General features: G+C 42.5%; 1 protein-coding gene across 1 annotated transcript in view; it reads right to left on the reverse strand.

The window, feature by feature from the left end:
• The window catches only part of LOC122407737 (serine/threonine-protein kinase 17B-like), an 81,311-nt gene that overhangs the window by 10,660 nt on the left and 55,140 nt on the right, over positions 1 to 15,511 (reverse strand). Inside the window, exons 2-3 of the mRNA XM_043414151.1 lie at positions 7,168 to 7,380; positions 6,899 to 7,037 (exon numbers count right to left, since the gene is read on the reverse strand). Of these exons, the coding sequence (XP_043270086.1) occupies positions 6,899 to 7,037; positions 7,168 to 7,380 (352 nt within the window). The remainder of the gene's footprint in view (positions 1 to 6,898; positions 7,038 to 7,167; positions 7,381 to 15,511) is intronic.

Consider the following 15,511-nt stretch of genomic DNA (forward strand, 5'->3'; position numbering starts at 1 on the left):
CTGGCACGTAATAATGAGTGAGCGAGAGTGAGAGTGAGTAACGAGAGGGCAATGCTTTCGATATTTCGGTCTCTTACGCTAGAAGTACTAAGAAAATACGGAGAAACGAAAGGAAAATGCTCTTGTGGGAGCTCGAGAAAAAAGGAGGATCGAAAAATTGGTAAATTACAAGAAAAACCGAATAAAATAAAATAACATTTGTTTTAATCGAATTTTTGATTTAATTATTTATTTAACATTCAAAAAGTGGAGGAATTTTGTTTTTAGAAATTGACGAAGTTTATTTATAAATGTCTTAAGGGAGTGGAAATTTACGAGAAAAACATAACAAAATGAAATAATTTTTGATTTTTGAAGGATTTTTTTCGCAGAAGTTGACAAATATTTTGTATAAATGTTTCAGAAAAATGGAAACGAAAGGTATAAGTAAAGATTTTGTCGTCCGAGTCTAATTATATTGATGCATTCGCCAGCGCATAAATTTGAGGCGGTTGAATAAGATTGAAAGTAACGGCCCTCGTGTTGGTAACCTCTCAATCGTCTCGAATCTAAATAAATATACGTATAAAGCGTGGAGTAACTCCCACGCGAGACGGAGACCCTCAGCGAAATAACTTTGTAAATTGACATCGCGCAATAGGCCGCGTCGGGCCGGTAGCACGCAATATGAGAAGGCGAGAAAGAGAGTACAGAAGCAGTGGGTTTTCGTATACAAATTCAAGAGTCTCTGGATGCGCGTGTGTTGAATAAAACAGCGTTCGTCGTACTTGGATTGGCGCCATGTTGAGCTTATTTTATTACGCGTCTCGGTGTATCGCGCTCGCGCGCAGTGCTGTAATGGAACGACGAAATCGACAGGGACGATAAAGATGTCGGGAATTTGCGCGCTGTTTCAACCTCCAGGGATTCGTAACGTTCGAAATATTGATATAAAATCAATTGATTTGATAAGAAATGAAAAAACGAGGACGTTTGGAACGCCAATTCGGACGCTCGGGGAGGCCGAATCTCACGATCGTCCGCATTCCTCGCCGGTGATGATGCACCGCGTGACCGAGCCGCGGCCACTTCGGCCTCCCCCCGGAGAATTGAGTGTGCAAATTCGGCGCGTTTGTTGGACCTCGAAAATCTCGCGGTCTCGTAAAAAGAGAAGATTCTCGTGGGACATCGTCGACACAGGTATCTCTTCCGTGCCGCTTCATCACCGTAGCCGGGTCCCTCGCGAGTCCGGCGCCCCGCGAGAAAATATCTCGTCATATGGAGGCTTGCCAAGGGAGATGAAAAGAGAGGAAAAAAGGACGCTTAGAAGCGAGAATACGAGCGAAACGCCGAAAGAGCGATGGAAAGGGCTGAAGCCAGCTCGAGTTGGAACTCGCCCAAGGAATCCACGAGCATTTTTCCATTCATAAGCGCGCACTCTCTCGTTCTCCTTCGTTCTATATTTGGGTCAAAAACCTCTCGTGAAATTTTATCGCGCCCACTGTCGTCACCGGCTCTTTCACTATTATTTATCGCCCCATTCCCAATTACGTTATTATTGCACGCGCTCTATCTGAAGAACGATCCTGCTCCAATTGAAAAGCGACTAATTCGCGTTTCGACTCCCAACGGCGAATAAATTTCAGGAAAATTACTAACCGACCGAGCTTTCATCAGTCTTCCCATCGTTCTTACCGTTTTCACCTCTCCCCATTCCCTCGCAGCCCTAAAAACGCATCTTCAGCGCCTTACAACTCTCCCTAAAGTCAATGCACTCGTGTCCAGCACCTTCGTCAAATCCCTATCTTTTCATACGAATGCAAACGGAAAGATAACTTTTTATCTCGTCCACTCCCCCCCGCCCACCGCCAAACTCGTCGCGCTGAGAATATAAGAGAAGCGTGGAATTTCTACCGCACACAAAAGAACCCTCGTGACTATTTACCTGCTTCGAGTACGTACATTTTGTTCTCATTCGAGAAATTATGTACGTACGAGCCACGGAAAGACTCCGGTGAATTTTTCCTTTCTCTCTCTCTCTCTCTCTCTCGTTTTCTTACGTTTTTTTATTCGTTTCGCCTCTCACATGTGAGACTGCAGCCTCAATCTGTCGTAACTTTGAAATCATTGACGTTGTCGTGCGAGCGAGCATTAACACTTGTGCAAATCTTGGAGCAGGTGTTTGCTTAAACTCTGTTACACTTACATTGGCATACACATTCGTGTGGATTAAAAGAGGGAGTGATAGGACGCTGCGTCTTCTTTTTCCAGACAGATTGGCGAGAGAACGAAGCCAGTGAAATATTTTATTTCGATTATTGGCGAAATGGAAGGAAGCTCCGAAACGAAGGGGAGACGATTTAATCGATTTGAGAATTTCGAGTGCACTTATGCCTGGATTAAATTGGAGAAAAAATGGCGCGACGATCGCCTTGCACAAGAGCAACAGCTCAGGCTCGCAGTGTCCCGTTTCGTTTTGGAGAAGATGAAAAAAACGAGACGAAGCCGACGCCGCTGTCCGGAGACAAAATTTGTTAAAACTTTCACTCCCGCTCACACACGTTTTATTACGATTATGTCGAACTCGCTATTCGGCAGGCATACGTAAATTTGTGGCGTAGAAAAAACGTTACGAGACAGAAATAAGATGGCAAAGGGGCAGCGAGGATAAACGATACGGAGAATAAATAAATATGCAAATGATGATTATCGAAACGTCGAGAGATTATACCAAGGCAGCGAGTGGGTGCGCGAGGAATGTTTTGAGTTTTCTCGCGAGACGATTACACAAACAGTTCATCTTGTTTCGTGATGTGTGTTAATATAGAGACACTTTTATAAGGGGGGCTCCTGCTTTGGAAAGTCACAAAAATCTATTGTTTTCGGAAATGCTTTTAGGATGGATGGAAATAACTGAGCACAGCGAACTTTTCGGTATAGTTTCAGGGATATTTCAAACGTACAAAAACATTTTTTTCATGTGAGAAATACTAGTTTGGACATGGTTTATGCGCACAGTCTGATTATCGAAGTTTCTCAGATGCGTACAATGTGGAGATCGTAATTATTGTCTGCGACAAAGATTCCAAATTTTTTTTTCCATTTTCATGTATTTTTCTTCCAATGTGAAAACTCGAAATAATCGCGAAATTCTGGACTCACGGCACGTTGAAGTGATGTTCTTCTTCGTTAGAAGCGTTTTTTTTTTTTCAAACTCGCTAAAAATCTAGAATTTCGCAATTTTTTCGGGTTTTTATGGGTTCACATGGAAGAAAAATGTATGAAAATGGAAAAAAATTGGAATTTTCGTTTTAGATAATAATGCTATGCTGTTATTTCCGTCGATTCTAAAAACATTCCCGAATGGATCGATTTTTTTGACTTTCCAGAGCGCAGGATGCCCCTTAAAAAAATTTCGTATGTTCCTTTTCATCATCGTCGAGAGTTTCGATAAGCGAGGATCGCAGAGTATTTTAGCACTCGGACGAGGCACTTTGCAACGAAATTATTTGCACGCACTCGACATTCATTAGTGTATATAGAAATGTATCGCCGCTGCATGGACTATTTAATATTGAGACGCGGGTTGAGGATTAGAAGTGGAGCCAAGGGACGCGGTTTGTTGATGCTGCTCTTGCCAGACACGCTCGCGCTGGCTATTTGACGCGAGGAATCCGCTAATTGTCGCTGCTATATTTGAACCTCGAGAAACGCTCGCGATCGTAAAAATACACGGGAAGCATACGAGAATTCGGGATTCGAGAATTTTTCATTAATTTTTGTGGCAGACCAGGAGATCGGAAGGTCATCGATGATTTTTTTGTCCCAGAATTTTATTTCCGATTGAAAAAAGTCAATTTTCTATTTCCAGGTTTGAGAAAACGAATTTATGTTTGTGCCAGAATTTTCGATTTTTACCGTATAATCCGATTTATTGTTCTTTTATTGAGAAATTCAGTCGATTTTCACTTCCTCGTTAGTTTGCTGTTGCTAAATTTGCCATTTGTATAATAAGAAAAAATACTGCGAAAGGTTTGAAAGAATGTTTTCGTCATGTGCAAACGTTCTTTTGATTCATTGTCTCGTTAATGAAAAGAAGAAAAGAAATTATGCGAAAAAAGCTGACGCATGCTTTCGAAATTGTGATTACTCAGCGGAAGCATATACGCCGAAAAGTTTCATGAAATCCGCGAAAGTTTGACGCGATAAGGTAAAAATCGTGTGAGCGAGCGTTCAAAGTCCGTGTTTGTCGGACCCGTGAGTACATTTTTTTCGTTTTTTCTCTTTTTATCGTTCGCGATAATTTTTCCTTATCTCACGCGCTATTTCTCGTGTTGATCACCGATTTTGTATCGTTCGACGTGCCTTTCGAGTGCACGGATCGTCGCGATTGGAACATCGTTGGAGTCCCCGGTAAAATGAAGTAGCGAAAAAACGGCAGACGCGATTTTATTGATTTTTTTTTGCACAGAAAAGAAGAAGAGAAAAAAATTGGATTTTTTCAGTAATCGAAACGAAATTTTAATATTTATTTACACAAATTAATCGCGTTTGTCACGCACCAGTGCCCACATTTTGACGTCTTTCCTCTCGCCATTATAACTATATTTACAGACGTGCGTACGCATAATATATTGTTGAAAAATAGGCGACTGGCTCGCCTTGATTCGCCCGTATCGATTGCTCGCAACGATAATCGATAAACACGTATATTTCTACGCCCGCGAGAAACCGCAACTCCTGCTGTCTCGTCCGCATCTGCTTCTCGTCCTTGCCGAATAGAGAAATAACCGCAGAAACGACACACACGACGGTGACAGAGTCATAAAAATCATAATAACGCGACGAAAAGAAACGAACGTTTTTATGCTTCGAGCCATCGAGCATTTTTTCGCTGCTGTTAAAAACACCGCGTACGTGCAGATATTCTCATTCAGAAATTCTCGATTCTTAAGTGCTTTGCACCTACGCCATTTTTCGAGGCAGATTCGTCCTGGTTTTTGTAATAAAAAAACGAGCGGGAGGAGAATAAAATGAACTTGAAGTGCTGTAAATTAGTGTGGCCACATTGAATTCTCATTTTTTCGTGTCAATTTACGTATAGCAGCTCTTTAATTAAACGACCAATTAAATGTCGAGGTAATAATGATCGTTTGAAAAGTGAATTTAATCAGCGATCAATTTGCTTGATTCAAGGTACTCGCGAATGATGAGCATGTTTTTATTGACTCGGTGGTGTTTTTACGGTCAATTGATCGAGATTGAAACATTCAGGAGTTTCGAAATGGCGGAATAAACGATTGAATTTCTGGTATTTCAAGGGGTCTAGCCTAATTTGAATTTGAAAAAATCGATTTTTTTTACTGCATTTTTCGAAAGTATAATTACAAGTATCATATTAAAATTTTATAAAGATCTGAGCAGTCCTATAGTGTATTTGGCTGCATGTATAATACGAATTTTGAAATTTTGAACGGAACTATTTTCTTTGTGCAAAAAACGATGAAAAAAAACGTGCTTTTTCGCAGTTTTTGGAAAAATGCCCAACATTTTGTCATTTTTATAAAAAATCGTATGATACGCGCTACAGCCATTTACCTATTGAATCTAAAACCATTTTTTTCTTCGATCATCCATTCCAGAAATTTTATCAACAGCGCGCACCCATTTTTTTGGACCTGTTTTCGCCTCCGTTCTTCTGTTCGAAAACTGAGTAAAATAAGTATGAAAAAAATTTTTTGTCTATTTTAAGAGTCTACTTTTGAGGCCTAACACTTTATATCCATATTTATAATTTATACCGCGGTCACGACAAATCGTGAAAATAGTCTTTTTTTGCCCGTCTAATTAGGGTAGACCCCTTAATTTTGATAATTCGATTCCAATTTATCATCTCTTATTCTTCCGGCAATCGGGCAGTGGATTAATGAGAATTTCGAATTCACGATCATTTCTTTCCTTCTCACAAAAGCGACTGGGAAGTATCGGAGAAATGTTGTGATAATAAAATATTTGTGAAACGTGAGTGATATAAATCTCGAGAGAGGACGCTCGAGAGATGAAGTGCGCGAGCTAAAAACAGGAGCCACGGAATTTGGGATATGCGCTGATTCGTCGGAATTCCAAAGTGGCGGCTGGCTCATGTAGTTCGCGGTTGCATTACGTAGAAAATTGAGCGAGAGAGAGAGAGAGAGAGAGAAGGAGGAGAGAGTGAAAGAAATGAGAAACGTTGGTCCATCGAAAATTTCCGAGAGTTCGACTGCGGCGAGTTGGAGCGCGAAGAGGACAAGATTTTCAGCGGCTCGTTCCCCGCGCCTCTTCACTCGATTTACATAACGATTTGGGTCGTTCGCACCGCCAACGAACGTACACGGATTAATAGAACACGCGCGGCTTTCGCAGAGATCCGAGGCCTAAGAAAATTCTACGGAGGCTCGTCTCTCTCCCTCTCGATTACGTTGCCAAGAGTTTGAAATCCCTCTCCCGCTCTCGTCTCGTTTTATCTCTTTCGCTGGATGCTGCGCTGCGTTGCGCGTTGGGCCATCGCACCTGATGCCAGTGCCCGAAAATTTCTCGGCGCCCGGACGTCGCAACGCGCCCGGCATTTCGCGAGAGTGAGGTAGGTCGAGCGATAATTCCCTCTCCGCGCGCCTTCCCCCGGTTATTTTTACCTACCACTCAACTTATTTTTAAAGTCTCTTTCTCTCTATGACTTCAACACTTTTTACGTTCGAGTTAAATAAGAACACGAAATGCGGAAGAGAGCAAAAATAGAGGAAACAGAAATCGAAGATAAATAAACAAGGCGAGCAATAAAAATGTGATAAAACAAACAGCATTTAATGTTTCCACGAAAATCATTCGCCCGGAATGAGATAAAGTCTCTCGCTCAGCTCATCGGAATCTGCATTAAACTCACCTTTATATCGAGATGTGCTACATTGAAGGAGTGAAGGAAAGCTATACCGTCGAGAATTTGTCTAAGGAGCCTGGCCACTTGTCGTTCCTCGGGTACTTCGTCCCTGTCTAGCACCATTTGCAGTTCTCCACCAGGAGCCCTTGGACAAACAAACGATCAAGAGAAAATTATAAACTTTTACAGTCGAGAGTAGCCAAAGAAAATGCATTCCGATGAAATCGAGTTACGAGCATTTCCCTGGGGAACAGTACGAAAAAATCGAAACTTACAGTTCGAGTACGAGGACCATTTCCGTATTCGTTTCAAAAACTTCGTGGAGGGAAACGAGCCGCGGGCAGTGGGCCGCGGCATCCAGCACCGCGACTTCGTGAAGGGCTTCGGCTCTGAGCTCCTGGGCCCTTCGCCTTTTTCTCAAAAACTTGGCCGCCCACTGACGTCCGTTCGATCTTTCTCTGCATCTTCGTACAGTTGCGTATTTTCCTCTGCAATAACGAAAGAACGAAAAAAATTAGTAAAAAGTTGGAAGAGTGGTCGAAAAAACTTTAACAATCTCGTGGATGAACGATCGGCCGAATTTTCACGGATAAAAAACCAGAATTGGATGGAGAATTTTTGGAACAAGTGAAAACAACATGACCGGTGGCACTTGGTTGAATTTTACGCACCGCCGCCGGTCGAGGAGTGCGCTACTTCGTGTTTTATAGCTATGCACAGCAGCTTCGGTGGTATATAAATATATTTGTAGCTATATACATTGAAGGTAGATCGAAGAGCGGAGAGCGTTCAGGTTCGAGGCTGATGAGATAAGACGAGAAGGCTCCTTTGTTCCGCCGTAAAGCCAGCGCAATGCCGGTCATGGCGGGCCACCGGGCATTCAGGTTTACGACGGGGGGATATTCCAGCTCTTTCCCGCTTCTCGGGCCGTCTCTTTCTCCGGTTTCTCGAGCCGTTTCACCGAGAGGTACATTCAATACTTGAGTAAGAAAGAAGTGCGAAAAGAGGAAGAGAAAGATCGGTCGGTGTCGGTCGGACTCTCGCGGTCAGACGGTCCGTTTCATACGCGGTGTTCCCAAATTCGCATTACAAAAGCGACGATCTTAAAGTTCGTGCAATTTTGAAGAGAAAAGTCCTGAGAAGTATTTCTCTCCGACGTGCCGTTCACGAGATACCGCGAGTAGAAGAAGTTGGCCAATCCGAGGCGTTCCCCCACTCCGCGTTCTCATGGCGCTTCGTGCCCGATTGGTCGATTCCGATGAATGTCTGTATCTCGCGAACGGTGCATGGTACAAGAAAACGGCTGAGGACTTTTCTCTTCAGAATCCGAGCGTCTATAAGATCCACATAAAATTAATCGTCCACCGGTCACGTGGCAACGAAATTTGATCGCGCCCATACAACGTTTGCGGCAATCTAATTTTGAGGCTAAAGTCCCGGAGAATGTGGGTTGAACTTTCGTATTTTAAAGAGCTCGCGAGTGAGAGACGCGATCTTTACGCCTTTGGAGAATAAAACGTTGAGCTGAATGTGTTTTGTCGGGGCATGAAACTGCAACGAGAGTCTGGGCCTCTCCCCGGGGCGAAATTGACGCTTGCTCCAGAGCCCCGGCGCACACCGTTCTCAATTCGCAGGTTTCCCTTTCGCCTATGGCCTACATCCGGCGAGCTTACATTTGCGCGAAAGGTACATACAATAATCATAACAACTACAAAAACAACAATAACAATGATAATAAAGTTTGGTATTGCACTCTGTGCCAGTGAGAAAATAAGCAACAGTTTATTTTGCACATACAAACGACCTGTTCGCTCTTTCTCCCTCTCTCTTCTTGGCCGTGTCTGTCTCGAGTAAAACGCGTGTACGAAACGTCCAAAATGACGTACGAGAGTACGTTTATTTGTGTACTTTGCAACACGGCTCGTTCGCTGTGTACAGAGTAACGAAAAGAGAGCGAGACAAAAAACGATAAATAATCAAGGCAAAAATAATGAGACTGGAGGAGGTGAATGTGATTGAGTTCCAGAGTGAACGGTTTGAACTTCTCCAAACGCGGGCGGCGGGAAAGCGCGGGAGGGAGGGGGGGGGGGGGGAGGGGGGAGAAATTTTATTGCGTGGTTTATGGATCGTGATTTCTCGCTCCTTTGAAAAATCAACCCCCTCGAGCCTCCGTACTCGCGCATGTCTCTGATAACGTTCGCTCACGACGACTCGTTCGAGAGTGTTCGTAATAACTCAGAAGAACCTTTCGCCCCATTTTTTCAAAATAATCAAACTTTACCAACGAATTTCCAGTTCTTTATCCCAACTTCGATTACTTTTTTTCACATCTCAGAATCTCCCTCACATTTCTTCGGCCCCGTGGATTTATTCGCCTTTTTCTTCAATCAATTTAATCCTTCCCGTTTTCGGAGCCCGAGGTTTTGGTGGTTGAGATTCCACGAGTTGGAAGAACGTCTCAAAAGACGCGGTAGCCAAAGAGATGTGTGTAGAAAGCCATACACTTTCTCCGGCTCGATGCGTCGTCTCTCCTGCTCGAACTGCCTCGGAAGAGACTCAATCGTCCGCCAGTGCGTAATGTGAATTTTCAAAGAGCCGGAGAATTACGCACACCCATATAAAATAACTATAAACGTTTAACTTACGAGTGTAGTAAATATTGGGAAATTGAATACAGATATTGCGGATCGCAGGCTACGGGATATGCTGCGCAGGTTCATCTCGGCCCATACATCCTTCGAGGAGAGGTTACACGGAGGTGTTTATACAGATAGTCTCGCGTACAGGTGCAACCAGAAGAGATATTATAAGCATTCGTACACGTGTGGATAATATATCGCGGTAGAAGATGAGCAGAACATTATCGTTCGTTTGATCTCTCGTTGGCTGGGGTTCGTCTATCATGATTATAAAAGGCCAGTATCTACGGTACACGCGTACTTGAATGCCGTAAAATTTGATACTTTGAACCGTGCTCGGCTACAATGTAGTGTCCATCATCGATGCAATGCCCATTTGATTAGAGGGGTCAACGCGAAATTTGACATTGACATTGAAGTATGAAGTTTTGGTAGGTTGGATGATATTTGAACGACGAGAAATTACATGGTGTGAAAAAGTTTGCTCTCCTAAGGAGAAAAACGTTTGAACGATATTTTTGAAAATCAGTAATTTCAATGTTTATTTTATAATAAAATTAGGACACCGAAGTTCGCAACGTTGCAGTCCCACGAAATGATCTGAAAAAACTCTCCAACGATTCCAGTAATTCTCCAATTCTGTTACCTGCCTAATTTGCAACTCGTAGTCAGTCAGTGATCCGTGAAATAAAAAATTGGTGAATTTCATATGTTATTTTCGTTAATTTCGTTGCTCTCCGACTTTGCAAACTTCAGCATCGTACAAAACCATACAAATATAAATTTATATTATTTTTATTCATTTTAACGATCAAACTAGCTTACAAAAAAGTGGAAAATTATTCTAAATGAACACGAGCACTGCTGTTCCATGTAAATCTATGTTCCCTGCTTGCACAAAACACCTGATTGTTATTTATCACTCGAGTGCCATCGGGCGAGACACCGTGTCAATGTAAGAACCCCACTTTTATCGCAGGGTTTTTTTTAATGTATCAAAATTCATTAGGATTCTTATGAAAACATGAAAATGAGTATTATTAGTATAATTATAACAAAAGCAAACTTTATATGAAATAAGGGTATTTTTTCTTCGTTTTTGTGCATAATTAAGGAGTTTCGGTACAGGCGATACAATGTTGCCATGCTAAACCATGCTAAAAGCATAAAAAATTTCAAAAAGTTCAGAATTTTATAAAATTTGGTGAACATATTCTTTAGTGCCAAATTTGCCAATACAAATTTTTTAAGATTTTTCTTCTACACAGTTATCGAGTAATTGATCACTAAAGTTGACGTGTATAAACATAGCGTTTCCATATATATAGGTATACATTCCGGGCATAAGAAATCTGCTTTAATGCATAATTAATCGATAACTAAGTAGAAGAAAATTTTGGAAAAATTTGTGTTTTCGCACTTGACGTTGAAGAACATTATCACCAAATTTGATCAATTTCTTAATATTTAGACTTTTGTACCGAAACTCCTTAAGTACAAAATCATGAAATGAACTTTAGGACAAACAAAATTTGTTTTGTAGAGTCCTGTAGTTTGACTGGGCTTTTGCCGAGGTCCATTAATCGAAAGAGACCCAAAAAGGCTGCCCGCACAACGAGGAGCATTTGGATGCGCAAGAATGAGTTGACAACGGATTTGTACCCGTCGAACGAACGTGGCAGGTCGTTGAAGCCATTTGGTTGGTTGAACCGCCGCTGCTGTTGCTTATTTGAAAATACGGATAAAAAAGTAGTTGAGACGGTGCGCGCGGAAGATGGTTATGAAAAAATGAGCGCGCCGGGAAATCGCTGAGCAGGATATCGCGTGTCCAGTGTGTATCCTTTCCCACGGTTCATCTCAGGGATTGGCCGGTGATGAGGAAAAAGGAAGAAAATGCCGGTGGGATCCGGAGGGCCGGCTTCGAAGTTTCGTCCTGGGAAAGTTGGTGCTGCTGCTCTTGAAAGATTCGTTCAGCTTTTCACGCGTGATATAAATAAATAAACTTTAGCCTCGTGTTCATCCGGGAATGAATAATAAAAAATGATGCCCCTCGGATGAGTAATTCCCACGGTAGCGCTCGATTTTATCGAGGCCTTTTGGAATCATCGACGAGCGTATAATCAGCTGATAAGAGCCTTGGAAAGGTCTCTCGAGAGCGTTGAGAGCTCTTCCGGTTTGTACAAGCTTTTGCAGCTTGACAGTCCCAGATATTGAGATCAATGAACCTCCAACCACGTTTATTCACGTTTATCTCCGCCTCGTGTTCGAAGCAGCATCAACGCACGCGGAAATTGGTCCAGCGGACAAGGAACATGCTCGAGGCTCTTGCGCGGTCCTTCGGCAAAGACATTTTGCCCAGGATCGCGTTGTACGCGCGCGCGCCCGCGCGTATATCTATCCCGAGAAAGCCTGCGGGGATGCCTTATCCCTTCGGGCATAGAGGATCATTAGTTGGATGCTTGGTGGTGTACTAAACGCCGCGGTGATTGGTCCAATCCTATCCATACGTCGAGAGCCTCCGGGACGCATGTCTCCTCCGCAAACGTCGAATATGTCGAAACGCTCTTCTTCTGCTTCTTCTTGCCTCCCTCGAGGTTGTACGCGTCCGTCGAAGGACATGCTGGGGGGCCCCCCGGCTCTCGTAGAGAGGAAAGGTCATCGACTTCCTTTTAGGGCCCCCCTCGCACATACAGTAGTCGAGGAATCTCTTCTACTTGTTCTCTCTTCGTTCCTCGAGTTAGTTCCAGCCACAATCAGAGGAAAAACGAAGGGGGCAGCAAAAGAGAGAACTAGGCATCTCTCTGCGCCTCGGTGACGGTCATCGCGATTACCAACCAAGTAGAAACAACTCGACGGAGCATTTACATAGGAAAACGGAGCCAACTCCGAGGCCACGCACCTTGCACGAGTTAATGGCCACCCTTCTTCTCCCTTGCCGCTACACTGCTACCATTGGAATTAACCGTTGTCCCATTACCCCTCATTTTACCGTTTCCAAACTTCTTACATTTGTTAAATATACGAATAAGCTTTGTGTGCCATCGTGCCGTATGCGAGCACATCAACTCGTTTCCTATTGTTCAGGGTCTTCGTATTTCCGTTGCGAAATTATGTAACGACGTGAGCTGAGACACATCACCAGCCAGTTCCGAGTTCGTCGATCCCGGAAAACCCCGCGCGGCAACTGTCATCAACCGAGTGACTGACACGCGTCAACTTGACCTTTCTTTGTGGCGCTCCACGGAGCCTGGAGCTGGCCGTCCGGGCGCTTTCGTCCAGTTATCTTTTTTCCCAACTCTCAAAGTACTTGGTTTACCAATTTTGCTTACAAGAGTTTGTGGTCTCGGGACACTCCGAACGAGACGACGCTGCTCCTAATGACTCGACCAAAATGTCCTCCAGCATCCGGGAATCCAGTATTTAAGGTAGATCATGCCCGTAGGATCGCATTTTATGTGGGTGTCTGAATTGGCTCGATTTTTACCTCCTTATTGAAGATATTATCACTCTGAATTAATATCAGAGTTATTTATTCAAAGTTGTAAATACATTTTTTCAACTTATTTTTTGGCTAATTAAATTACAATCCAATTAATCAGGGATCCGTCACTGACAGAAACCCAAAATTTCATTCATCCCTGGCTAAAATACTACAGTTTTTTATGGAAAAAATCGCTTTAGAGAGCGCAAAGGGAAATGGATCAAGAATGAAGTGTTAATAAAAAGACTGAAGGCTGTGACAGAGGAATAGGCCGAGTCAAGAAGAAACAAAATGCTGAAAAAGCAAATGTGAGGTTACGAGTGCTCATTTTACCAATTTCGTTCAATCCTTAACGTAATATTTCTTATCACTAGTAAAACAATCGTTTCGAATTTTTTCCTAGACCTTAGTTATATACGTCATTCTAGTTGTGGACTTTTTCATAAACTTCGTAATAAGCATTCATTCGTTATATGGAAAGATAAGCGAATTTTTACGCTTAGTCTCTATAACCCTGTGTATTTTTCTTCATATTTAAGCACGTTTGTCTAAATAATCAACTCTGTGTGAAATTCAAGATTTTCTCAAAAAAATGGCTTGGTGCATGAATTGCCTTAATTATTGGCAAGAGTTTTCCTCAAGAATATTTAATGCTCTTCGAGCATTTAGTTTTCGAGGATGAGAGATCGTTGGGTCATCATCAGTGAAAGACAAAGTTCCCTAATTAAGGAGGAAAAACGTCGAAAAAAGTGAAAAAAAAAAAAAAAAAAAATAAGAAAAATTTGACCACGAGTGGATGAAGATTTGAGAATTTTTACAAAAAATTTGCACACGTGTGTGTAACAGTAACGGTTGTGCAATAATTCGAGAATTTGCATTGGTCGTATAAGTGCGAGATAAGCACGCTCGCCTGCTCGTATCCGTTTAATTCTCTTAATTGCCAGCATCACGCTGCCGCGAATAATTAATGCCGAGTCGAAGCCGATTCGCTCCGGTTTCCGCGTTTTGCTGACTCTCCCTCCGGTAATGGGATAATTAGCACCCGAGTCTGATAATGCTTTCTATATATTCACTCTGTGCTGTTCGGAGACAATCACGTAAAATAGGCTGTAATCAGGCTCCATTTTTGTCCCTCGATTACAACGCAAAACTCTCCATTTCATTTATCTTCTCACTATTTTTAATCTTTTCCATTCATTCTCCAAATCCACTTTTTCCTCCTTCAATTCTCCATGCTTTTCAACAGAGTATCTCGAGTCTGCTTAAACGTACGTTGAGACACTGCGACGAGGACACCTTTCTAATCGAGTGCACGAGTCTGGCGAATTCAAAGGTCCCACAGATCCCAAGGGTGCTTTTTATATATCTATTTCATCTGTTCTCTAATATAACCATTTCTCTTTCTATTTAAATACATAGCTCCGTACCTCTCGAGACACACACACACACACACAACCTCGCAGGACCTCATGCACGTCAAGAGATACTTTGTTAAATCCTTTTGCCGAGACTGCTACGGCTACCAATTGCGAAAGAAGGAGCAAACAAAAGATAAATATATGCCCATAAATACATCAGGATTGAGAGAAAACCCGAGCCCTGAGGAAGTCTCCGAGGTGCAGTCGAATCAATCGGTTCACTGAGTTCAACATTTCTTTTTTCTATTTTTGAAATTAGATGAAAATGCTCTTAAAAGGAGTGTACAAAAGATACAAAATTTTTGGATAATTCAGGTATTTTTGAATGAAAAATACTTATTAAGGTACGACCGATGACGGAAATTCTTGAAGGACGATTTTTTTAAGCGATCGAGCTGAATCGGCGGTCAAACTTCAATTTAACATGTTTTCTAAATAATCTAATCGTCATTGTCTTCTATTTACGATTTCACAGTCGTCGAAGCACGACGTGAGCAAGAAATCACGAAATCTTACTTCATTTACAAAAAAAAATCGCTGAAAATTCAATTTTTGACGAAAAATAGAAGTGGAACGTTTAAATAAACAAATAATGGTAAAAATTGTATTTTTCTAGCACAAATCGTATATTTTCCAATCTCAAACTCAACGGATCTTACAGTACCGCAGGAGTTTCTGGGAGCTGTGAATGCCGAGAAGAATACGAATCTTGATGGGAATAAAGGAGATGCGATGTGGTGGGACAGACACGATTGTTATTAGCGTCATGCCACGCGACTCTTTCCCCCTCGGCAAAGAGTCGATAAATCTTGCGGCAGTCTCCCGTAAGGTTATTTCGCTTAGAAAATAATAGAAAAGATCTGTGGAAAGAGCCGGAGGAAAAAGGGGGGAGGGGGGGGGGGGAGAGAAAAAAAACTGCACACTGTTGAGGTCGAGTGAGGCTAAGACTTTTGCCTTTATAACGGCGAGGCGGTGTTATTGAGTTTTCGAAACGATCGATACGCACGTTAGAAAGGTGAATTGACGCGCGGGGGGCTCGCGTGATCTAGGAGGGCAAACCGGTGCAAAGATGGATCGTGAG

This window comes from Venturia canescens, chromosome 3, assembly GCF_019457755.1.
Source record: "Venturia canescens isolate UGA chromosome 3, ASM1945775v1, whole genome shotgun sequence".
Lineage (NCBI taxonomy): Eukaryota > Metazoa > Arthropoda > Insecta > Hymenoptera > Ichneumonidae > Venturia > Venturia canescens.